This window comes from Trachemys scripta, chromosome 13, assembly GCF_013100865.1.
Source record: "Trachemys scripta elegans isolate TJP31775 chromosome 13, CAS_Tse_1.0, whole genome shotgun sequence".
NCBI classification, from domain to species: domain Eukaryota; kingdom Metazoa; phylum Chordata; order Testudines; family Emydidae; genus Trachemys; species Trachemys scripta.
This window is the reverse complement of record NC_048310.1, coordinates 41,809,075-41,833,088: the sequence shown is the minus strand read 5'-3', so window position 1 is coordinate 41,833,088 and position 24,014 is coordinate 41,809,075. Positions and strand designations below refer to the sequence as shown.

General features: G+C 46.3%; 1 protein-coding gene across 3 annotated transcripts in view; it reads right to left on the bottom strand.

Annotated features, from left to right (window-relative positions):
- KATNB1 (katanin regulatory subunit B1) overlaps positions 1-22,220 on the bottom strand; it is a 28,220-nt gene extending 6,000 nt beyond the window's left edge. Inside the window, exons 1-14 of one of the 3 annotated variants that reach the window (XM_034788534.1) lie at positions 22,079-22,220; positions 19,340-19,642; positions 15,352-15,482; positions 11,696-11,813; positions 9,166-9,266; positions 8,490-8,531; positions 5,639-5,722; positions 4,093-4,208; positions 3,467-3,538; positions 3,064-3,214; positions 1,935-2,122; positions 1,673-1,803; positions 767-817; positions 484-560 (exon numbers count right to left, since the gene is read on the bottom strand). In XM_034788534.1, coding sequence (XP_034644425.1) covers positions 484-560; positions 767-817; positions 1,673-1,803; positions 1,935-2,122; positions 3,064-3,214; positions 3,467-3,538; positions 4,093-4,208; positions 5,639-5,722; positions 8,490-8,531; positions 9,166-9,266; positions 11,696-11,813; positions 15,352-15,482; positions 19,340-19,379 — 1,302 coding nt within the window. In that variant the 5' untranslated portion in view covers positions 19,380-19,642; positions 22,079-22,220. Of the gene's footprint in view, positions 1-483; positions 561-766; positions 818-1,672; positions 1,804-1,934; positions 2,123-3,063; positions 3,215-3,466; positions 3,539-4,092; positions 4,209-5,638; positions 5,723-8,489; positions 8,532-9,165; positions 9,267-11,695; positions 11,814-15,351; positions 15,483-19,339; positions 19,643-21,983 lie in introns of all 3 variants that reach the window. The other 2 variants (XM_034788536.1, XM_034788533.1) reach the window with 2 other exon arrangements.
- Between the last annotated feature and the right edge of the window lie 1,794 nt (positions 22,221-24,014).

Here is a 24,014-nt window from a genome sequence, read left to right as displayed (position 1 = left end):
AAGTTTGCTGGCATGGCTCAGAGACAGAGAGACTCTGAGGCATGTAGTGAGGCTTAATTAACGATTGTGAAGAGCATGGAGATACACTGAAAGGCGTTAGGGCTGCCTGAATGTGAATGGAGAGGCCCCATCCCGTGGGGCTCAATTAATCTTCAGATACAAAGAAGCCACGGTCTAAGAATCCTGTGAAATTTGACGGCTGTTTCTCTTCAGCGCACACTGGGGCTTTGAGGCATCAGAGACAAGACTAGAACTGTGGAAACAGAAGTAAAGTAGCAGAGTCAACATCTGCTTGTAAATGGATCTGCTCTGGCCTCCAGCGCTACACCTGGCCCTGCCCAGATCAGAGTTTTCCCCTTTACTGGTCTCCACTGATGTGCATTGGAGGAACTGGCATGATTAGCAACACGCCAGAATCTCCAGTGCTTGGAATTCACTGGGAATGGGGGTGTTGACAGATACCATGGCTCACGTGGTACGTACATTTTCTTGGTTTGGCAGTGGGGTCTGAATGTCCACAACTTGGCTGGGCTTTGCTGCTTCCTTTACGATGACAGGCTCTGGAGTGAGGGAGGGAAGGGGAAGAGGGACAAGTCACACTCTATCCCTTTCAGGAGAAGCGTTCAGCAGAGATTCTACATAATTCAAGTGTCCGCGTACAGGTCATGTGTCTCTCTGGACAAGGAGCATCCTGTTGAAACAGCCACCTGCCCCCCGATTCCCATCCCACCCTCACCCAGCATTCAGGTGGACAGTCCCAACTCACCATCCTCGGGAGGGGCTGGGAAGGGCTCACTCTTTCGTGGTGGAGTTCGAGCTACAAAAAGGGGAAAAAAATGAAAGCCAAGGCCACAAATTAGCACAGGCAGCCTTGGGACTGGTGTAACTCACAACAACTAAGCAGATAAGCCAGTCTGCAGTGTCAGTAACTGTCCTATCTCCTCTAGAGCTTAAATGTTGTTATTGTGGGGTTTCAGCTGAAGGTTTGCAGCCACTGTGGCTGAGAGGAGCAAAACAGACCAATATGTTCCCATAATTCAAAAAGGAGCGAAGTGCAGAGTCAGGCAACATGCTGACAAATGAATTAGATTAGTGAAGCAGAAAAATGTATAAAAAGATAAGAGATTATTAATTACACCAGTAAGGAAGTTAATATAACTACTACTACTACCTTAGACATCTGATATAATTTTAACCTGTTACTGGCCTTCTAAATGGTCATAGCTGGGCTTTGGAGTAGACACTTAACCTACCCACCTTAAATGGGAGCCCCTGGAAGCTATGGGGTTTGTGCGGTATGGTACCTACTGCCATAATTCTAAGTGAAAAGAGATCTCACAATCCAGGGGTCCGTCTTGAGCTGAACAGAAAGGCATCCCGCACAAGATGGAGCAGTCGGCTTCTGGGCCATACCTCTGTATTGCAAACGAGAGGCTGCAGTTTGCTTCCCCATATGCTAGTTAGACACAGCCTTTTAGTAAGTTGCCAACGTAGCCCTTGGTTCAGAGTCCCGTGTTAAAGAATTTTAAATAGAGTTTTCTGAACTCCGAATAGTCACAGGCAGTGCCAATTAGCCAAAGATCACTCCTTCCCCCTAGAGTTGATTAAGTCCGAAGCCCTCAAACCCTGACCTTGCTACCACCCGGAAAGCAGAACAGAGTCTGGGACTAACTGATGGAATTCTTGGGCTGGAAGATCTCCTTGTAATCCTCTGGATTCTGGATCTCAGCCTTTGATTCCTTCTCATCCCGGTCATCTTCACTGCTGGGACTGCGCCGCTCGCTCTCCGAGTTGTGCTTCACTCTGCCAATAAGAGCGACCCCGTCAGGAGCAGACTGGCAGGGTATGTTCGAGAGAAAGAGCACTAACTCCTCTGCTCCTTCCAATAAAGCATTTAGAACTGTGACGCACACCCCCATCGGATTCTTCCTTACCTCTGGGGCTTGCTACAGGTAGTCGATGGCCTGTCATAGATGCGTCGAAGGGAGGACCCTGTGAGGGTGGGCTGAGCCAGGGGCCTATCATCTTTGATTGGTCCATGAAGACCAGAACCAGACTTTGTGACTCTGCTGAGGTCCACAACGAACGAGGAGACTGTACTCTGAGAGACGGAAACCCCTATCTGCCGAGAGCAAGAGTAAGGCAACTTGTTAGGAGTCCAGCATAACGTTAGCCCCTCTAAGCTCAGGTCCCTTGGACTGGATTTAGGGTTTCTTCTCCTTTAAAGGAGTTACATAACTTGTTTTGAATGGCTTCTCTGTGGTGTTATCCCAAAACAGTGACCAGAAGGGCCTTTAGCAACTAGGAGTGTAAGCAAGGTATGGAAGAATCTACCAGGGAAAGTTACTGAGAATGTGTCACAGGGCATCAATTAACAGATCAGACACGGGTTAAAGCAAGCAGAAAAAGGGCACTATGTGTATATGCCAAACGGCTGCACTAGTGAAAAAGAGAAGCCGCTTGGCAGAGGGGCTAGTGAATGGGAGTGGAACTCAGGAAACCTAGGTCCAATCCATGGCTCAGCCAAGTACTTCACTGTGAGCCTTAGAGCTGGTCATGTCACCTCACCTTCTTATTCTCGCTCTACCTGTTGGATGGGATAGAAAGGCCACTACTCCTAAGTGTTTCTTCATGATGGTTGTCTGCATACAGTCATGCTCTTGGCACTGGGGCTCAAACCTTGCTAACTAGCACTCTCCATTGGGCCACATGCTCATGGTATCAAATATTCAATCTCCAGGGTGCAAAAGGGACTAGAGCCCCAACCACCCCCATTTGTTCCTCAGGAAGCCAGAGATACTTGGAGTGGGGTAAGAGGGAGCAGCATGTGGAACTACACAAGCAATGATCCGAGGAGAAAATGATGCTGCCCCACATGTATCCATCATTCTGGGATCTGCTGAGGAGCACGGTGCAAGCGTGAAGACTGACCATGGCCAACTATGAGCTGTGACAGTCGAACATGGCCAGTCTGTAGAAGTCAGAGGCCCAGTAAGCAGCCCAGAGAATTTTTTATTTGGTATTTCTGAGACTCTTCTCTCCAGTTCACGAAGGGGAACTCACCAGCTGGTTGTTGCAGATCGATAAGTCAGCCACTTTTCCCCAGGTCACCAAGACCACATCAAAGCAGCGCTCAGGCTCCCAGCCATACACACGCAGCGAATCCTGGTAGCCACTGTACAAGCAGCAGCCATCTGGGTTGAAAAGAACACACCTGGAAAAGAAAAGAGACCAAGATGTCTCCAAGACTTTACTAACTCATATAGTCTTTGAAGGACACCAGGGCTGAACATCTCACTTCACTAGAACACCGTGGACAAGTGCCATAAATGCCCTAGAGCTTCAACTTCAGCAGCATGAACTTTCCTTAGCAAAGTGTCCGGTTAGTGAGAACTCGGCCCTTTAACAAGACCAAACCCTCATGCTAGGTCGCTACCTAACACGCTATGGTAGAAGTATTACGTACCTGACAGGAGTGGCCTCTTCTTCAATGCAGCTCACCACTTGAAACTTCTCCAAGTCCCAGAATCTGACTGTCCTGTAAGCAGAAAGAATGAAAGGAAAGAATAACTGTACATCTCCTTGGAAGTCTGCTGTATTCTAGCAAGCCACCAACCCAGACCGTTGTAATAGCATGTGACAGCAATAAACTGCAATAGAAAATACTATGTGCTAATGATCGCAGTTTATTGCTAATGATGACCCCCCAACAGTAGGTAATGCTAGAGCAGAATTTGGATCCAGCCACTGATGCAAAGGGATATGCTTATTGGCTCCATAGCTATCTAGCACTGACCCAAAGCCATGGATGACTCAGTGGGGAAAGGCTGCCTGGTGTGGCTGCATTAGTGTGTGACTGAGAAGTCTAGCTCGTTGATTCCTAGAATGACAGAAGTTACTACTAGATTGTGGGAGAACGTGGTAGAATCTGCATGGCATCATACCACAGGTGCAATCTGCAGTGCAACCGTCCAGCTTCTCCAGTGGTGGGAATGTCACGCCCCCTACATGAATAGCAATGCTCCCAGGAGGGTGGAGACCAATACGGGAGCTGATGCATAAACTTCCTGCTTTTTCTTTCCTTGCATGTACCTGTCAGCGCTGCCGGAGGCCAAGAGGTATTCATTGGGATGAAACTCAACAACATTTACTGGGCCTGTATGTCCTGTAAACTCGAACATTATCTTCCCAGCTGCCAGATCCCACAGCTGGAAGAAGAAAAGAACAATCAGGCTCTAGAGAGGATTTGTCTACCCTGGATTGTTCTCCACTGAAAATCTGCTAGCCCACAAGCCTGCCTCTGGCAGGTAATGACCAGGACCATGAGGGTTATTTCCAGTTTTGTTTTTATTTGGAGATTTGTCAAAGAACCTCTATCACTGTTGGAGACTGGCAAGAAAATACAGTGGTGCTAGAGGAGGTTTCAGGAGCTAAAATAAGACGTTTTTTAAGGTATGATGTGTTATGCTATTCTACCTGCAGGGATAAACTTTTCACATCATCTGGTCTTCACTTATAAGTCTCCAGGGGGGGAAGGATAGCTCAGTGGTTTGAGCACAGGCCTACTAAACCCAGGGTTGTGAGTTCAATCCTTGAGGGGGCCACTTAGGGATCTGGGGCAAAAATCAGTACTTGGTCCTGTTAGTGAAGGCAGGGGGCTGGACTCGCTGACCTTTCAGGGTCCCATCCAGCTCTATGAGATAGGTATATCTCCATCTAGTATTTTTTTATTATAAACCCTGGGTGCAATGACTGACCAGCTCATTTGAACGGAGGTTGAAAATGAAGCCAGCTTCTTGCCCAGAGTCCTCCATACTACAGCAGAAGAAACTGAAGAGTTGCTGCTAGAACAGATACTTTGCTGAATTCTCTCTCTCTGCATTCGGCAAGTTGTGTCCCTGACAGCTCTTTGGAGAATGCACATGCTTAACCATCCAACTGGCTGAGCTTTCATTTTCAGCCTCAGGTTCAACTCACCTGGCAGTCAACGTACTCTCAACCTTTAGATGTAGGACACCGCCTTGTCTGTTGGACAGTAAGGAATTATATTTCACTTCGCCATATCTCACTTCTGGCTGTTTTGCACTGTTGGACAATTGTCCCTGCGTAGACACTTACCCTATGAAGCTAAGGGGCTCGCATCACTGCAAAGTGAGCTGGAGTGGGTGGGGGAGAGAACTGGTAACGCAAATTAAAGAACAGCAGTCGGCAGAAGAGAAGAATGAGGGGGGATTTGACAGCAGCCTTCAACTACCTGAAGGGGGGTTCCAAAGAGGATGGAGCTTGGCTGTTCTCAGTGGTGGCAGATGACAGAACAAGGAGCAATGGTCTCAAGTTGCAGTGGGGGAGGTCTAGGTTGGATATTAGGAAACACTATTTCACTAGGAGGGTGGTGAAGCACTGGAATGGGTTACCTAGGGAGGTGGTGGAATCTCCTTCCTTAGAGGTTTTTAAGGTCAGGCTTGACAAAGCCCTGGCTGGGATGATTTAGTTGGTGTTGGTCCTGCTTTGAACCAGATGACCTCCTGAGGTCTCTTCCAACCCTAATATTCTAGGATTCTATGAACAGTACCCCTGCCCTTCCACATGCCACAAAGAGTAACTGCTCTTGCCACGCTCTTGATAATGAATACCATACCTTTACAGTGTGATCATCTGAAGCGGACGCTAACCACTTCCCATCAGGACTAAATCGGAGACACCTCACTGCTTGCGTGTGACCCTAAAAAACACAACCACATACAGCTCGCAATGGCTTTGTGCCTTCATTGTGCCCTTGGCAGGAAATCCCAGCTTCCTCTTTCCATTTTATCCTGGGCTTGTAACAAAACAAAATCAAGTAACCATTATTACAGTTTGAAAGATTCCACAGTATGGTGACAAAGCTCACATGGAAGGTCCCTGTGTGACTTTATCTAATTAGAATATGACCATGCAAATCATTGTTGCTACCACTGTTATATAATTGCAACGAAGAATCTTATACAAAGTGTGACACATGGCCAGAAAGGATTAAGCATCCTGAAGGATAAAATGACCCAGATTCGACCTTTAGAGACATGTCAGAAAAGTATACCAATGGTAAGTAGGGCCATTCCATGATAGATAGGCTAGAACTTTGAAATACAAACCTATATTGTTAGACACCTGGAGGTGATACTAATTGTATGTGTGTACTTACATCTTGTCAGATGTTAGCCAGATAAACAAACAGTTCCTGTCTGTCACTATAGCTATTGATTCAGAGATCAAAAGGACATGTTAACATTTAAATGAACTATAAACATAGTGTGATAAATGAAGTGTGTGGGGCAGGGGGGGGGTAGCTGCCGTTTATGGACATCCAGCCAGCCAGCTGGCTACAAAATCCCTCTTGGTAGCTGTTCTCTACTTGCTTTACCTGTAAGAGTTAAAAAGTCTGACTGCATGCATAGGTAAAAGGAAGTGAGTGGGCACTTGACCAAAAGAGCCAATGGGAGGGTTAGAACTTTTTAAAATTGGGAAAAAAACATCCCGTGTCTGTCTGTTCTCCGGAGAAAGCAGAGATGGGGCTAAAGCTATGCTGTAAAAAGCTGTGAACAAGGTATGAAAAATCATGAGATCATACCTAGAACTACTCTGTTTGAAACCACAGATATGTAAGTAGATCAGGAAATGTCTAGAAAGTCACTATTAGGTTATTTCTTTTATTTCTGTAAGGCTTGTGGACTCCTCTGTGCTAACCCCCAAAAGCTTTTGTTTTGCTGGACCTCAAGAAAACCATTCTTGATGCTTAATTATGATATTTGCTCTTTTTAAATCTAGCAATAGCCTAAGTTACAGATGTATTTTCTTTCTTTTTGTTTTTTAATAAAATTTACCTTTTTAAAGAAAGGATTGGGTTTTTTGTGTCCTAAGAGATTTGTGCATATGTTGTTTCATTAGCTGGTGGCAACAGCTGATTTCCTTTGTTTTCTTTCTCAGCTATTCCCTGGAGGGGGAGTGAAAGGGCCTGAAGGTACCCCACAAGGAGGAATTCCCAAGTGCGCCTTCCTGGATTCAAAGAGGCTTTTTGCACTTGGGTGGTGGCAGCATCTACCCATCCAAGGTCAGAGAAAAGCTGTAACCTTGGGAGTTTAATACAAGCCTGGAGTGGCCAATATTAATTTTTAGAATCCTTGTGGGCCCCTAAACTTCTGCACTTGAACTGCCAGAGTGGGGAATCAGCCTTGACACACAGTAATATCATTGTATTCATCTCTCTTTGAAACGTATAGCAAATCATCTGCAAGTGGTGGAAAAACAGGCAACTGTCTTATGTTAATCTGTATAGCTAATTACCGGTGATGCTTAGGAAATAAGTCTAATTCAACGTATCCATGATTGCCTATTGTTTGCCTAAGAACTCCAAGCTGCCAAGGAAGACCTGGAACTGTATAACAATGTCCAGTCCTTTTTATCTCAGATCTGATTGATGCTTCATGCAGGGGAAGCTTAAGCCAAAAGGTTGATATCTCCAGTCCTAACCTAGATTCACCCTGAATATGAACATTGGAGTACAACCTCTGGACTAATTCTGAAAGAACTCTTTGCAACTAGGGGATTGGTCCTGCTTTGAGCAGGGGGTTAGACTAGATGACCTCCTGAGGTCCCTTCCAACCCTGATAGTCTATGAATTACAAAGCTCACCATCTCTACTATGAATCTGATCGTAGAACTGTACTCATGTCTGTATGTATACTGATCTTTTAACCAATACTCTCTCTTTTCTTTTTTAATAATTTTTAGTTTAGTTAAGAATTGGCTGTATGCATGTATTTGGGTAAGAGCTGGAATATTCAATAACCTGGGAGGTAATGTGTCCAATCCTTTGGGACTGGTAGAACTTTCTTATATGATTAATAAGATTTGCAGTAATGTTTGACTTGGGTGTCTGGGTGGAGGCCTAAGGCTGGGTGGCTTTAAGGGAACTGTGTTTTTGGATTCTGGGTAACCAGGGAGGTATTATTGAAGCTGTTTTGTGCTGGTTTGATAAATCGAAGTATTGGAATATCCACCAGCTCTGGGGATTGTTTGCCCCATTCTTTGCAGTTCACCCTAACCGAGTAACTCCAGTGTGGCTCCCTGGGACCCCGGTCACACCCTGCAGAACATGAAAAATTCAACAGTCTCCAGCACAAGGGCAATGCATCAGTTTACTGTGAATAAGAATGCATCACCCCACTGCACACTCACTCATGGGATGCTCTTGTAAGCACCACTGACACCGACAGCACATAGTACATTTACTCTTATACGAACCACTTCTTGCAGCTTCTCTATTCAATCAGGCTCTGTACAAGTGGTCAGGCCATTTATTATCATTGCATGGACTTCACCAGTCACATCAGTCCAAGTTCCAATACCAAGGGATTAATAAATTAATTCTAGGTGATCTCATCTTGATTCCTGCATAAATCAGAGAGAATCTCCTCTCCCCCTCCCCCAAATGATAGTGAAGCAACCCTTACCTTGTACCTGAAGACACAGCCTTTTCTTCTTACATCCCAGAGCTACAGGGAAGAGAAACAAAAAACATGCTTAGAACGACAGTTATGAAGGTCCCTGAAAGTCATAACAGAATGACAGGTCTCCCTATGACTATAATCACTGTAGAATGACTATGGGACAGGTACCCAGCAGCTAAAGAGACTGCTAAAATACAAGCCCATGCAAGGTATATTTCTTTAGCCCTCCCTCCCCCTGCCCAGGTAGGAATGGCATAGAGTCAAGTTGCAACTTTAAGTGTTCAGTGAGAGAGACTGCTGGCAAGACATTTCATACCATGAAAGCTAAATGCTTACGGCCAAATGCAGACCTGCTATAGGCAAGTGTAGCTCCACTGATTTCAATGTAATCACACTTGCTTACACCAGATTTAATTTGGCATCTAACACCAAGAGGCTTGCGAAATAAACCATAAACCCTAAGAGATGAACCAGACTCCTATTATTAGGATAAATTTCAGCTATAAGAATACAAGCGGAAATTTCACAAGCATCTATGAACACACCTCTTTATACACATGCAACTGATACTTTACAAACCTCCAACATGACAATCTTTTTTGCTGCCAAAACAATCATGGCACTCCGACACATATGCACAGGGGATAAAGAGGGTACTTCCAGAAAAGACTGGCCTTACCTTGATGTTAGTGTCCAGGGACCCTGAAGCTACAAAGCTTCCAAAAGGATGGAAATCAAGGCTGCAGATATTTGCTTTGTGGCCCATTAACGTACGAAGAACTGGAAAGAGATAAGGAGCGCAGAGAGGGAGGAAAAACCCCATTAGTCAGCGCTAATTTTCCCACAGACAATCCAGAAGTCCAACCATTCTGCCTCCTACCATTAAACACACACGGATATTGTACACTGGCCATTCTGTGCACAGCTTATTCATCTATGTACTGTGACAGATATGGCAATTTCCTGCAATATCTTTTGGAGACCTTATGGAATCAAGTTGAAGCATGTTTGGGGGCATCGTATTAAATAAATGGCTTGTGTATTATTGTGGGCCAGGACGGCATGTAATCTCTATCTAGGGGGGACATGGAATTTGAATCCTGGGAAGTGTTATGAACTTCAGAGGACTATACTGGGGTGGCCAAACTTACTGGCCCTCTGAGTCACAGACGACAATCTTCAGAAGTTCGAGAGCCAGGGTGTACCTGCCAGGGGTCAGGGGTTCAGGCCCATAGCTGAAGCCCTGAGCCCCAGCGGTGATGTTTGGAGGGGGGCATGTGGAGTCATGTGCTCTCCCCCACCCTCATTTTTGCCAGGGTTTGCTGACCGCGTTCAGTCACATGGTGCTGCCAGGCCCCCTCCCTGCACCGCAGCTGCTGGAGCTGTCAAGCTGGGAGCTGTGGCCGTGGGGAGAGGCAGCAGCAGGGAGCTGCAGGGAGAGCCACTGCTTTTGCTGCTGCCTCTTCCCATGGAACTAAAGCAGCGGCACCTACTGGCAGCTCCCAGCTGTTTGCCGCTTCCTTGCCACAAGGAGCTTACACCTGGGAGCTGCAGGGAGGGGACGCTGAGGGTATGGGGGAGCATGACTCAAGCTGCTGGGGGGGCAAAGCTTTAAATTCTGCCCCCCCCCCCCCCAAGCAGGCACCAGCCATCTCTGGCAGAAGCCCCTAGCTCCACCACCCCACCGCAAGGCAGAAGCCCCGAGCTCCCTCTCCCACTCTGGTAGGCGGAGAATGGGCGGCGTGGGAGACTCAGGGAGACACACTTCAACTGTATAAGAGCCACATGTGGTTCGTGAGCTGCAGTTTGGCTACCCTTGGACTACACTAAACAATGTGCCAGACAAGAATGGACTTTTGGGACAAACAGTTTGCCTGTGGAGTTGAATACAAATTCCCCATCTCTGTTTGTGCAAACACCCAGCCTTTTGAAGTGGTGCCCTGAGGAGGGGACCATTGTCTGCTGATTATCCGTTCCAGGAGTCTCAACATCAAAGGCCCAAGCTATATAAAGGGAAGACTGATCTATTCACGGGTGTGCTAGTTTTGAGCTAAGGCTATTTAAGTTTGTCAACAAGAACCACCCCTTGGTGGGGTTTGAAGGACTGACTCCTCCCAGAGCCCTTGCTGGAGCTGGGGGTGATGTCTGGCACCTATTAGCATGCCTGTAGGTTCTTTCGTTGTTTTCTCGAATGCTTTCATCTTCAGAATAAATGTGCTGGTCTAGAAAGGGCTGGTAACTTATCACTGCTAGCAATTAGAATGGTTCATAGCCTTCAGCAAAACAGCAAAGCGGTAACATTGGCCTGCTTAGGCAGCCTGGTTTGCTGGGCATATCACAGTATAGGCAGGGAATTGTACAGCCCGGAAAAAACCCAGTCAGGAGGGGAGAAACACATGGGTCTTTGCCCAAGAGAAGCGACAGCTGAGGAGCTGGGAACCCAGAGTGGGCTCCAGGGTCCACCACGGGCGGAGGAATGCAGGTGCAGTTCCTCTGAATTCTGACATGTACATCACTTCATAAAAATGTTCTTGAGTCTACTTCTGCTAAACAAAGACACTGCCCTAAATGGACTGTTCCAGGGACCCTGCTTTACACGGTAATGCAGTTAGCAAACATTAATGCAAGCCACAAGAAGATACATAGAAGGGAAACAGGAAAAATATATTTCTTGGCTGAGAAGTTCAAGTGACACTTCATTGGCTATTATCTTAACTTTTTATTTATAAAATGTGCCCTCAATTGACTAGACGCAAGAGCATGACTTCCACCATCAATGCTCTAACAATGCACCATGGTTCATCTATTGCAGATTCCCGGCAGGTGTTTTACAACGATGACCTGGACATGAACTTGACAGAAATGCACAGGCCAAACGCCCAAACCTCCAGCCTCTTAAGTCTGGCTCAACGTGAGATTATGTACATCCACACACACACCATGTGTACACTTCTAGCTGTTCAAATGTATACGTGCATTATGCAGCCTCAGTAGAACATCACTCCAAAGCATTCTACCACCACCACAGGTTTTGAGCTGAAGAAAACACTATCTGTTGATAAAGGCCTATCCAGGTTTTTGACCTTCCTAGTCAGGACCTCTCCAGGTCACTGGGGATATGTGGCATAGTTTGTACCACTCTGCTGTGCTCACGCATGACGCACCACCGCTGACTTCAATGGAAGATGCAAAGGAGAATGGAAACCTACTTTTGGCAGCTTCCAGGTCCCAAACTCGAATGGACCCTGATTGGGATCCTGCGACAATGAGCTCTTCATTTGTATTGATCCTCACGCTCTCCACTGGTGTTGTGTGGCCTGTCAGACTCTGCAAGGAAAGTCAACAGTAGCAGTCAGGAGATTGGAGGTGTAACTCTGAAAAGGCCTATGCTGGCACATGGTATTATCCTGTAAGTGCTTTGGCACACTATTTTGCAACTGACAGGACCTCCTAACTGCACAGCCAATTTGGCAGGTCCTCCCCTCCTGTCAGCTCTCAGTGGGGCATAACATCCTAAGATGCATTGCTTCCCCCAGCCCCTGCCAAATACTGCCAGTGTCACGCTGCGTGCATATCCTCCGAGTACTGTATCTCTTGCTGAGGCACTAGGAGATAGTTGCCCAGATTTTCCCAGAACGTGCCGATACAAACACGGGTAGTCAAGCGGTAGGTGTGGATGTACAAATTAGGTCAGCACACACATATGCAGTGAAAAATATGCTGTATAGACACAACTAGACCAGCTTTGTTGTAAATGAGTCAGAGGAGTGTCATGAACTGGTTACAAAACCACAGCTGTCCTTATAGCATAAGCAGGACTATTTGAAAGTCTTCTCCCAAGCAAAGAAGTACACATTATCAGCCAGTGATGGCTGCCACGCCAACAGTGCTACAACACTACTGCAGCATTAGCTTGATGAACCATGCAACAATTACTGCCATGTATACAGTGCCTTTCATCCTCAAGGATCTGAACGTGCTTACTAAAACTTGACTGTATAGATATTGTGCAATAGGTAACCATTTAGTTAAAATGCCCGTGTCATAAAATACATAACACAAAAATATTATGTTCCAATAATCAAATTAATATGTGCATAATAATTAGTTAATATGTGCTGTTATAGGTATTTTAGTATCATTAAGCGATGTTTATTATTCCAAACTCTCCTTTATTTGTCCTTAGAACGGCTCCCTTGAATAATTCAATCCAGCTTTCCCCACCCTTCACATTTATTAAGGTAACACCAGGGAGTGACAAGTTAAAACCCACCTGGATCTTTCTGCAGTTTTTGCTTGGGATTGCTTTTCTATAATATTGCAACTGTTAATGTTTTGTGTGCAACAGAGAACTCGGACTCAAAGCAGGGGTCACAAAGCTGTAAGTCACTTGCCTCCCCTCTCCCCAAACAGAAGGGTACTGGGGGTCCTAGCAAACCAAGCACTAAAGGTGAACTTCAAAGCAAACAAAAATCCCTTTGAGAACATCTTTATACACCACAAAGCAGTAAAATCATAGCGATTCCCCTGCCCCCATCAAATAAAACCCGTGTTTTGTTGTGTTTTTTAAAACAACACTAGAAATACTAGGACCTGACTTCTCTCTCTTCCCTGGAAAACCCAGGCAAATGTTTAGAAGCCTGGATGGTAACATCACAGCAGTCCAAAACTAGCACTACAGTTCTCTCTGCCCTCAATTGAGGAGTGAAGAGATGCTGAATCTTATGCCCCTGCTGACTACACTGAAACCAGTGCTCTGGTTTCGCACTGCTTTGACATCACCATGCAGATCCTCCAGAGACATTGCAAAAGCCTATGGGAAGGGAACAGCACTGCCGATAAGGGGTAGAGATTTCTACTTAATCCTCTTCACATTTCCTGAGAGATGCCAGTTCAAGTGATTGAGGGGGGGCGTGTCTGAAATGAAGTGAAAACTTCCTCTTTCCATCTTTCTCAACTCAACTCTCCTATCACACCAAGTGTCTCTAGCCCACCTCCCCTACATCCAACTCAAACATCAAAGCAGGATGTAGCACAGATGAATGCTAGCTGCCTTTATAATTGGCATGTACTTAACATCATTTCATATTATTGTGGTAGCTTTACTCTTATTATAGTGCATTTGAACGTGCTGCACACAGCTTCTCCCTGCCCAGCGTATGGCCAAATCAGCACAATAGCCTGACACAGTTTTATGCAGAGGCAACTGCTGGTCAGCCGTAGACATGATGCAACTGGGAGTGCAGCCTGGCCTAGGATGTGCCCCAATTCCAGGTGCAAACCTCAGCACCCTGAATATTAATCTGTAAATCAAATATCATAAGACTAAGCCTTTAATCGTTTGCAACCCTGTAATAGTTGCATGCTGCAAAGAACAGCAAGCCCAATATGTATTGTCTGAGCAAATGCTAGGACTGATGTTAAAGGTAGTCAGACATGCTGGATTGCCCTTGTTTTGAGAGACAGTTCCCATCAGTTATTTACTAGGATTTTGTTCCTACTTCACTGGAAACAAGACTCTGGTCATCCTGCACTCAGTAGCACTGACGTGCTATGAGCTAGTGAGATCTTTTCCTCCAACCCCAACCCCACTACTCAGCTGCTCAACAGAGAGAAGTGATGTCTGCCCTCTCACTGAACATGAGACACAAAACCAAGAACTTTGCAGGGGCAGGAGCGCTGCTCTCTCCAAACCCCCCCACATCATGAAGATCTTCAGGCATTCAGTGGGAGATTGGACCTGCCCAGGCCTGTCTTCAGTGGGAGGACGAGAAAGGAACCAGTGCTTTTTGAGTCAAGCCAGTGCTAGAGTTGGGGGGGGGGGAGAGAAGATGGGGTAAAGGAGATGAAGTGGAAAATCAAGAGGAAGGAGAACAGAAGAGTGACAGATGGAGAGGAGCGATAAAATAGGTAACATTTTGGAGAGAAGACTGGAGGAGGAGGGGACAAGTGTAAAGAAGAAAAGGTGAGTAGAGGAAAAAGAAGAAATGCCTGCAATGGAGAGGGATGAAATAATTAAGTATCGGGGGTAGCCGTCTTAGTCTGCATCACAAAAACAACGAGAAGTCCGGTGGCACCTTAAAGAGTAACCGATTTATTTGGGCATAAGCTTTCCTGGGTAAAAAACCCACTTCTTCAGATTTATGCCTGCATCTGTAATTTTCACTCCATGCATCTGAAGAAGTGGTTTTTTAACCCACGAAAGCTTATGCCCAAAGAAATCTGTTAGTCTTTAAGGTGCCACCAGACTTCTCGAAAGAATTAAGAATTACAAGTTTAATTTGGGGGTGAATGAGAAAAACTATAGGGACACAGAAAGAGGGCATCTTATTGCCCACCCCACATATTCAGCCAACTGCGAACTCCTCCTGCTCCTATCACCTCACTGAATGGATATCACTTACTAGAGACCCAGATTTACCTCTGCTCCTCACACAGCTGGTGATCTCCCCAATATGAATGAATAAATCAAGATATTAGGAGAATAGACAAATTTACATGTTGAAGAAATTAATCATTTCCATTTTTTTTAAATGTCACTCATTTTAGACCTTTGTCATCTTTGGAAGTCCCTGTCACACGTCGGGCCTTAGCAGGGCACGGGAAGAGAGCTATAGCTGGTTCAGAGTCATGTGAGCTGAAGGGACAAAGCCATTTTCGAACTGTGCGTGGCCCACCTCAGCTAGCTTGCTGTGTTTGTGTCCCAATATAGCTTTGTAGCACTCCAAAGCAGACGAGAGGGGTTGGTAAAACCTAGTTGGGGGATTTATGACATTGCCAGACTCTCTCTGGCTCTCATTATGCAGACCAATTGCCTCCTCCCCCAACCTAACCACAAGCAAATAAAAAAACAGCCAACTCTTACTATGATGCAGTTGGGCTTGTTAACAGACCATATATTGACTCGACAGTCCTCTCCGCCAGTTGCCAGCAGCCGACCTGAACTTTTGCCCAGAACCAGCGAGGACACATTGCTGCTGTGAGCTGTGATCTCTTCTGCACAAGATAAAGCAAACAACAGTCACAACAAGTATTTTTACTATACACAATTCCTCTCCTGAAAGACTAGTAATCCTCACGCTACAGAAAGACTTCCCAGTTTTCACTGGGCAAATTGCAGTAACCTAGAGTTCAGATAAGAAGCCACACTACCTATTTATCTTGCTTGCAGCAGCCCCTCTTGGCCCTATCTGCTATGCTTGGTGATGTGGGCCAATCAACCCTCATCATCCCACTCTAGTCTCAATGTGGTTCACAGTCACTATCTTATCTTACTAATAGTGACCCAGTAGCTTTGAAAAGGAGAATTTGCTTGGTTCCAGCACACTCCTTACAGAAGCTAATTTATCATCTGTACCTGTGTGAACTCTCCTGGCAAGATGAACGGTCTCAGAAGTTGGCATGGTACAAAGCAGCTGCCGAGCATTTAGAGAGAGGCTCCCTTATATTGTTCTGGATAGCAGCAAAAGTTAAGACTGTCCTATCTGAGCCAAACTGGCAGGTTTGCAGTAGCACAGTGTGCTACCTTGCAGAGAAAATTAGACTCAGCACCTGGGAAGGGTGGGGCTCCCTTCTACTTGAGTTTAGGCAGAGACTTTGCCTATATTCTCAGCGTGTAATGTAGGTGAAGCAGAGCAATACAGTTAGTTGGGGGCAGTGACAAAAGATGTCCCTATTGGAGGGATGGACACAAATACGCTTTAGAGGGGTTGAATGAGGAAGTAGAATTAAAAAGGTGGGTTTTTTTTAAAGTAGCTTTTCATAAAGGCTGGGGGAGAAGATAGCCCCAATACCCCGGTGGACTCTGGAGAAGTCCCACTATAAACAGCCAGATTTGCATTTGTTTTACATTAAGGGCACTTTAAAATGCACCCAAATTGTTAGGTTTTTGCCAAATGCATTTACCAATTCCTTAATATCACAGCTAAAAAGTTCTTGTGTTTTAAAGACTACTAGATTTGTATATGAAATGGTTCTGAAACATTTGTAAAAATGCTAGCTAATAACCAATCCAGCCTTCGTTTTGATAACTGGGTGTGAAGCGGCTCATTTATAATAAGTGACACTAATATTCCAAGACTTCGGAGGGCAGGAATAATTACATACTCTTTGATCTGAGGATCTCAAAGCACTTTACAGAAAGCGAAACCACACAACTTTCACATTAGCTAGAGAAACAGCTTTCATGTTACAATTGTAATTAGGTTATTAATTAAATAAGGGACATTTGCTGAGGATGTACTTGCAGTTTAATGAAAGACCAATATTTCTACATGACAATACTAAACCAGAGCATGTGTCAACACCTACAATTCAAAGTTACATACAATAATAGCTATATAAATCCTCCTCTGGTATTAAGGGACCAATAGTGACTATTTAAGATTGGATTGTGTACATGCTGAATGTTGTTGTGAAATGTGAATATTCGCAACGCCTCCCTTTATCTTTTATTAATAATTTATTATAATTTTTAAGAGTCATTGCTGAAGCATTCCATCCCCATGACATAAATGCCAGATTATAATTTTATGCAAACTTTAAAAAACTGGTAGCAGAACCCTCACACTCTGAAGTGCTGATTTCCCTAAGCCCACAAACCCTTTCATAAAATGCTCTCTCATTAGCTACTACACATTGGCTCAGCAACCTTTAAGCTCCTAATTAACCTGGCTACACCTTTTTTCTAGCACTTGAATGATTACTACTCTGAAGGTGGAGCTAAAATGAAGTAGGACATAGTGATATTAAAGATCAACAGCACAGGCACAGTTGCCGAATGAAATGGGATGGAGATTTGAAACTGACCAAGTGCTGTTGATCTTTAATATCACTATGTCCTACTTCATTTTAGCTCCACCTTCAGAGTAGTAATCATTCAAGTGCTAGAAAAAAGGTGTAGCCAGGTTAATTAGGAGCTTAAAGGTTGCTGAGCCANTGGGGATGGGAAGTAAGAAAAATATTTTTCTCCGTGTGAAAATATGAATAGAAGCACCAACTGATGCCAGGTATACAGTAAGGGAAGGTGCTATACAGTAACTCCTCACGTAAAGTCGTCCCGGTTAACGTTGTTTCACTGTTACGTTGCTGATCAATTAGGGAAAATGCTCATTTAAAGTTGTGTAATGCTTCCTTCTAAAGTCGTTTGGCAGCCGCCTGCTTTGTCTACTGCTTGCAGGAAGAGCAGCCCGTTGCAGCTAGCTGGTGGGGGCTTGGAATCAGGGTGGACCGGCAGCCCCCTATCAGCTCCCTGCTCCCCTACGTTCCCTGTCTGGCAGCTGCCCAGCAGGCTAGCAATTGCAGCTGTCCCTCCCCCCACTGCCATGTGCTGCTCCTGCCCTCTGCCTTAGGAGCTGCTTCCTGAGACTCCTGCTTGCTTGGGGTGGGGGGGCCAGAAGAGGCAGGAGCTAATATCAGGGTTTCCCCCTCCCCCCTGCTCCTGCACCCCGCTTACCCCATCTTCCATAGAGCAGGGGGGACACGCCAGGGCTCAGGACAGAGGGGGTCTCAGCAAGCTGATCTAATTAACAAGGCAGTGTATTTAAAGGGGAAATGCGCATATCTCCCTCCATTCCTGCTGCCTTGCAGAGTGAGAGAGTTAACCCTTGAGGGCTCAGCCAATTGCCAGTTCATCATTTAGCAGTAAGGGAAATATCCCACCCTCTGACTCCTCCACCTCAACCAGGCTTCACAATCATCATCACTGTGTACCAGTATTAAATTGTTTGTTTAAAACTTATACTCTGTGTGTGTGTGTGTAGTCTTTTGTCTGGTGAAAATTTTTTCCTTCTGGAACCTAACCCCCTCATTTACATTAATTCTTATGGGGAAATTGGATTCGCTTAACATCGTTTCGCTTAAAGTCGCATTTTTCAGGAACATAACTACAATGTTAAGTGAGGAGTTACTGTATAGCCTTTGATCGTATATACCAGTTAACTCTATTAATCATACAGCAACCCAGACAGACAACATTCTCACTAATCCAGTTCTGGATCTCAAATAGTCAACCTGGAATGTACCTTTGTGGATAATCAACTACTTCCTACTTGTTCTATTGATCCTCTAAAACCTCACAAAAAGTGTACAACATCTGCAGGAGAAGCATTTTTCTGAGTTTCTCTTTTTGACATTTAGGAGCTGCTTTGCCACTCTTTTTCTTTGGAGAAAAAATTAAAAATAGAAGTTCACTACCTCTCATCAATCTTTTATGCTGAAGCCAGAGACATAATCAAGAGAAGAGGACATACAGGTATTGTAATGATCTGACCACCCTTCCTGCAGTGATCCAAGAACCTACTGTACCTATAGCAATGGTAGAGGCAGCAATGGAGAGCAATCCAAAAAGAATACTGACATTAAACAAGTGGAACATTCCAAGGGAGGCTTGGCTTTATAAGAGTTCCAACCTGTTCACCAGCAGTTCTTATATTATATTAAAGAATTAGCAGGTTGTTACAACCCAGAAATTTAAAGAAAAAGAGAGATTTAATGACCCAAATCCCCTCAAACAACAGGAATTGAAGACAGAAAGGAGGATGCCCTATCTTCATCCTCGCAAATCCCAAAGGAACGTATCCCCTAGATCTAGCTATGTCCTTAAGTCACTCTGGCTGATGTTCAGAGAATGCCCTATGCCCTTCCACAATTCTCTCTCTCCCCCTCCATCCACAAACAGACCACTGAATTGTAAAAGAGTGCTCTTTTGTCACATTAGAAAGGGAGGGGACAGTTCCTTTGGAAAACGTAATTCATACCACAAGATAGAACAAGGGGCCTCTCTCTCCCCCTTTCCCCATTTTCAAACAGAGAAATCTAATGAAGGACAAGAGAACGCTATGAAAGACACTCACGCAGCTTCCAAGATGTCTTGGTGGCAACAGAAGCTGCCATTTCCTTATTCGGTTCTTTTCTGATGGCCACTGAAAAAGTGCCCCCTTTCCTTCCAACAAAGGTTCACTTTGCTGAATTGTGTGGGGCTCAACCCCCCAGGCCTCAGTTTCTGCTGGGTGATCTGTCCAGACACATTCAGGCCAATGAAATTCCTTTCAAAGTGCTTATTCTGTCGTATCCAGAACAGTGGCCAGTTTCCTCCAATCAACAGGCTAGATCTTGAGTTATGACTTAGTCTTGCTCCATATCACTGTGATGTTTGCCTGGAGGGAAAAAAAAAAAAGCATCTTAATGTTTATGGCATTGTCTTGTGATACCGCTAAGTCAGTACAGCAGGTGCATAGTTCAGTGCATAGAACAAGACCCCGGCCTATCGCGAAGCCCGGGCTCGTAAGCTGGAAAAGTACACTCCCCAGGCTGACACCCTGAGAGCGAAGGGCTATGAGGTGCAGATGGATGCCCTGATCGTCAGATCCCTGCAATGAACATGTGCTGCGGACCTGCGGGATCGGTCGACGCTACGCACAGCTCATGCAGCGCCTCATGATCTCAGACACCATCCGATGGTCCAGGGACATCTACACCAAACATATCGCCAGACACTGACAGTACCAGGAGGCGTGAGCCAGAGCGACATCGTGCATCGACTACGAGAAAGGGACCAAGAGACTTTTTCCGTTGGACCATATGAACTGGAACGGTAAAGTCACTGAACGTTTAATCTCACCAGATGAGGGTCAATCCATCCTCATCATCATATCCACTCATTATACTCCTCACCTGAACATAGCCATTATATGAACAACATGCCTGATATCTCAATGTCTGCACTTTTACCTGTTAACCTTTTACCCCCAATCGGGGATATTGCAGATTATGTATACCTTACGCCATCTGATCTTAAACCGAACTTTGCACCCCTTGAGAATCTGTACATTATTCCCTGATAACCAGAAACTTCTACGCTTAAACTCTGTACCGTTCACTTGTTTTAAACATCATCTTAATAAAATTTTTTAAATCATCTATTTGTTCTGCTTGTCATAGCACCTAGCACAATGGAGTTCTGGTAGTGCTATGGCAATACAAATAATAAATATGTAATTAATTAATTATTATTAGTGAGGAAGGTGATCAAAGCCTGTTCTAGTGTAGGCTAAAGAGTATGGAATGGTTGCCTATATGACCGCTTCCCATCTCCCAGCTTTCAGCAACAAAAGCAAAACAAGGCTCAATTCAATAAGATTATCACAGGGTTATTCATACACTAATTATTACTATTAAAATAATTAGAATAGTTCAATGGCTAGGTCCTGAAGATGTTTACACATCAGTGTAACTAGCACAAGGGAAGACGCTTACTAGGCAACCACTTATCTTAATAGGTCACCCAAAAGTTTCCCCAAACATACTGAGTCAAGTTCTACTCCACCTTTATAAGGAAGCCATTGTTAAGTTCCGATTTGGACATAAATCGGACATCAGGAAGGTAACATACATAAGCCAGTAAATGAACACTTTAATCTCCCTGGTCATTCTATTACAGATTTAAAGTCACTATTGTTGAACAAAAAAACTTCAGAAACAGACTTCAAAGGGAAACAGCCGAACTAAAATTCATTTGCAAATTTAACACCATTAATCTGGGCTTGACTAGGGACTGGGAGTGGCTGGCTCATTATAGAAGCATCTTTTCCTCTCCTGGAATTGACACCTCCTCATCTATTATTGGGAGTGGACTCCATCCACCCTGATTGAATTGGCCCTGTCAACACTGGTTCTCCACTTGCGAAGTAACTCCCTGCTCTCCATGTGTCAGTATATAATGCCTGCATCTGTATCTTTCACTCTATGCATCCGAAGAAGTGAGGTTTTTACCCACGAAAGCTTATGCCCAAATAAATCTGTTAGTCTTTAAGGTGACACCAGACTCCTTGTTGTTTTTGCTGTTAAGCAGGTGAGTTTTAAACCCTTGAGTGGTCACTCAAGCCCCGCACAGAAACAGAATGAAGGTGGCAGCTTTTCCTTGGCATTGCTAACATAGGATCCTTGCGGCAGAGCAGCACCCTCGCCCTAGGATCTACCGCCTGCCCACCCCTCTCCGGCGGGGCTCATAGGAGAGCATGTTTATAAGACTCCCCTCAGCCGGGTGGGCCCGGCGTGCTAATAATCTCCCTCCTCCCCGTGTCTCCCTGGGACCGCCTCTCCACGCAAGCAGCCCCCAGACCCCTCACTGGGGGAAGAGCCACAGCACGGATCTCCTGGCGGGGCTGGGCACCGGGGGGGCCATAGCCAAGCCCCCTCCCCCTCGCTCTTCTGCGGGCAGGAGCCAGCCCCTGACACGTCCCCGCCCGGCTGTCGGGGGGAAGGAGGGTCCCCCCCCCACACTGCGCCCCCGGCCGGGGGAGGGGAGAACGAGGGTTCCCTCCCCCCCCCCCAACCCGCCCCTGGGTGGCCCCCGGGGCCCGAGTCAGACCCGCCCGAGGCCGCGGGGCCCGCGAGCCGGGGAGGGGGGTTGGACCCTCTCAGCCCCCCCGCGGTCGGGGGGCCCCCGGCAGCCGGAGGGCGGGGGATGGACCCGACTCCATTCCCGCCCCCTCCTACCTGCAGCGGCTCCTAGCCCCGACCCCGCACCTGCTCCCATCCCCCACCCTGATTGGCCCCTGCCTGACAACCGGGCCCTCACCCTCACAACAAACCTCGGGCCTGGCCCCGCCCCCACGCTGCCTTCGCCGAATCGCACGCGCCGCCTGCATCCGGGCCCACCCGCTCCGCGGCAGTCCCGCCAATCAGAGCAGCCCTTTATCCCCGCCGTTCTTCGGCCGTCTAGCCGCCGCCGCGGAGGTGTCTCGTCCCGCCTCTCCGGTCACACTGACCAATCACCAAACACGAAGGGGGTCAAAGCCCGCCCATGAGGATGAGCGCTACCAATGACAGGTCGGTTGGTCGCCTTAGCAACCGCGGAATTTCTGGCCACTCACAGCGCGTCTTGCTGGCTGAGCCCCTACTAGGTAACCAATAGCGAGGGAGAGAGAGAGACCCAGCGGGGTGGTGTAGCCGTGTGGCCGCCATATTGGCTGAGGGCAGGCCGGTTGGACTTGGCTTATCCTGACTGTTCTGAGGCGAGGGCCCTGAGCCCCAGTGACCCTCGTGCCCGGTCATTGCCCCTCCCCCCGGGTGAGGCTGGGGTAACGCCCCCCTGCAGTGAGTTGGAGGCTGTCCCTGGGCATGAGGTGGGGTCATGGAGCCCTGAGAGCCCATGGGACAGCGTCCTCGGAGGGGGACACGATGCCATCGAGAGGAGACACAGCCAGGTCACAGGAGAATGTGGCCCTGCCAGAACTGGTGTGGCGGCGCGACGGGCGGAGCGGTGTCGCACGGCAGAACATGGCGAGAACCAGGGGCTGGAAGCTGAAGCCAGACCCATGGAGATAAGAAATTAGGCCCAGAGTGTTACAGTGAGGGTGATACAACCTCTGGAACAAACCACCAATAGAAGTCGTGGATTCTCTGTCTCCTCGTGTCTTCACAGCCAGACTGGCTGCCTTTCTGGAAGATATGTGTTAGCCAGACACAAGTTATTGGGCTCAGTACAGGGGCAGCTGGGTGAAATTTAATGGCCTGTTATATACAGGCGGTCGGACTGGATGATCTTCTGGCCTTAAAATCTATGACTCCATGAGATCAAGAATAAAATTATGGTTACATCTTGAGGAAATATTTTGTAGCAAGAGAAAATGGCCACATTTCAATGACATGTCCTGTCCCAGTGGATCTGCTAACAACCCCCTAATAATGCTACATTATTTGTGATGGGTAGCAGCACTGTAACAGATGGGCCATCTGTTCGCTGGCCAAAGCTGTGTGCTTCAGAGCAAGGAGTAAATCCCCTCTCCCCTTCCAATGCCCCGCATTGGGGTATTCTAATATTTCACAGCAAAATATGTTTTTGACTTCCCCAGATTGTAATCAGTGTATACCTATGTGATTTGGTGAACTATGTGCAACACGAATTCCCATGAAATTATTATAAAGTTGTTACTTTCAAAATTGCTGTAGCATGAATGCCACTTTGTCTGTGTGTATCCACTATTGCTTACAAGCCCTTCAGCATGTACCTCCCAAACCAGGTTCAATAGTGGGTCATTAGATTTCTGTGACCACCTATTAAAGTTGATTTAGTTCCTAGGGACAGTGGGTTTGCTGGCGCTGGGAGAAGATATGTACTCTTCTTGTCTGAATGCAGTGGAGAGTGAAGAGACTGGAAATTCACCAAACAGAACAAAAAGACAGGTGACAAAGCAGGAGGTTATAAAAGGACTCACGGTGAGGCTCAAGAGAGGCAAACAGGAAGTTCTAGGCAGGAGGAAGGAAATGGATGGACCAGCCAAGATCAGAGTAAATGAGCTGGGGCAGGAGGAGGCTCCTTATTTCAGAACCCAAGTCATATGTTGAAACAGAAAGACCTTGGATGGCCCCAGACAACTCTCACCTCAGCCCAAAGAATGCTCAAGTATGGTGATGAAACTGAGACAGGGAAATGTGTGTAGGGGTCATTATTTTTGTATGGACCTATGTATTTCTCATTTTATTAAAGAAAAAGCAATAGAGTGTTAGATCCTGTGCAAAGTGTCT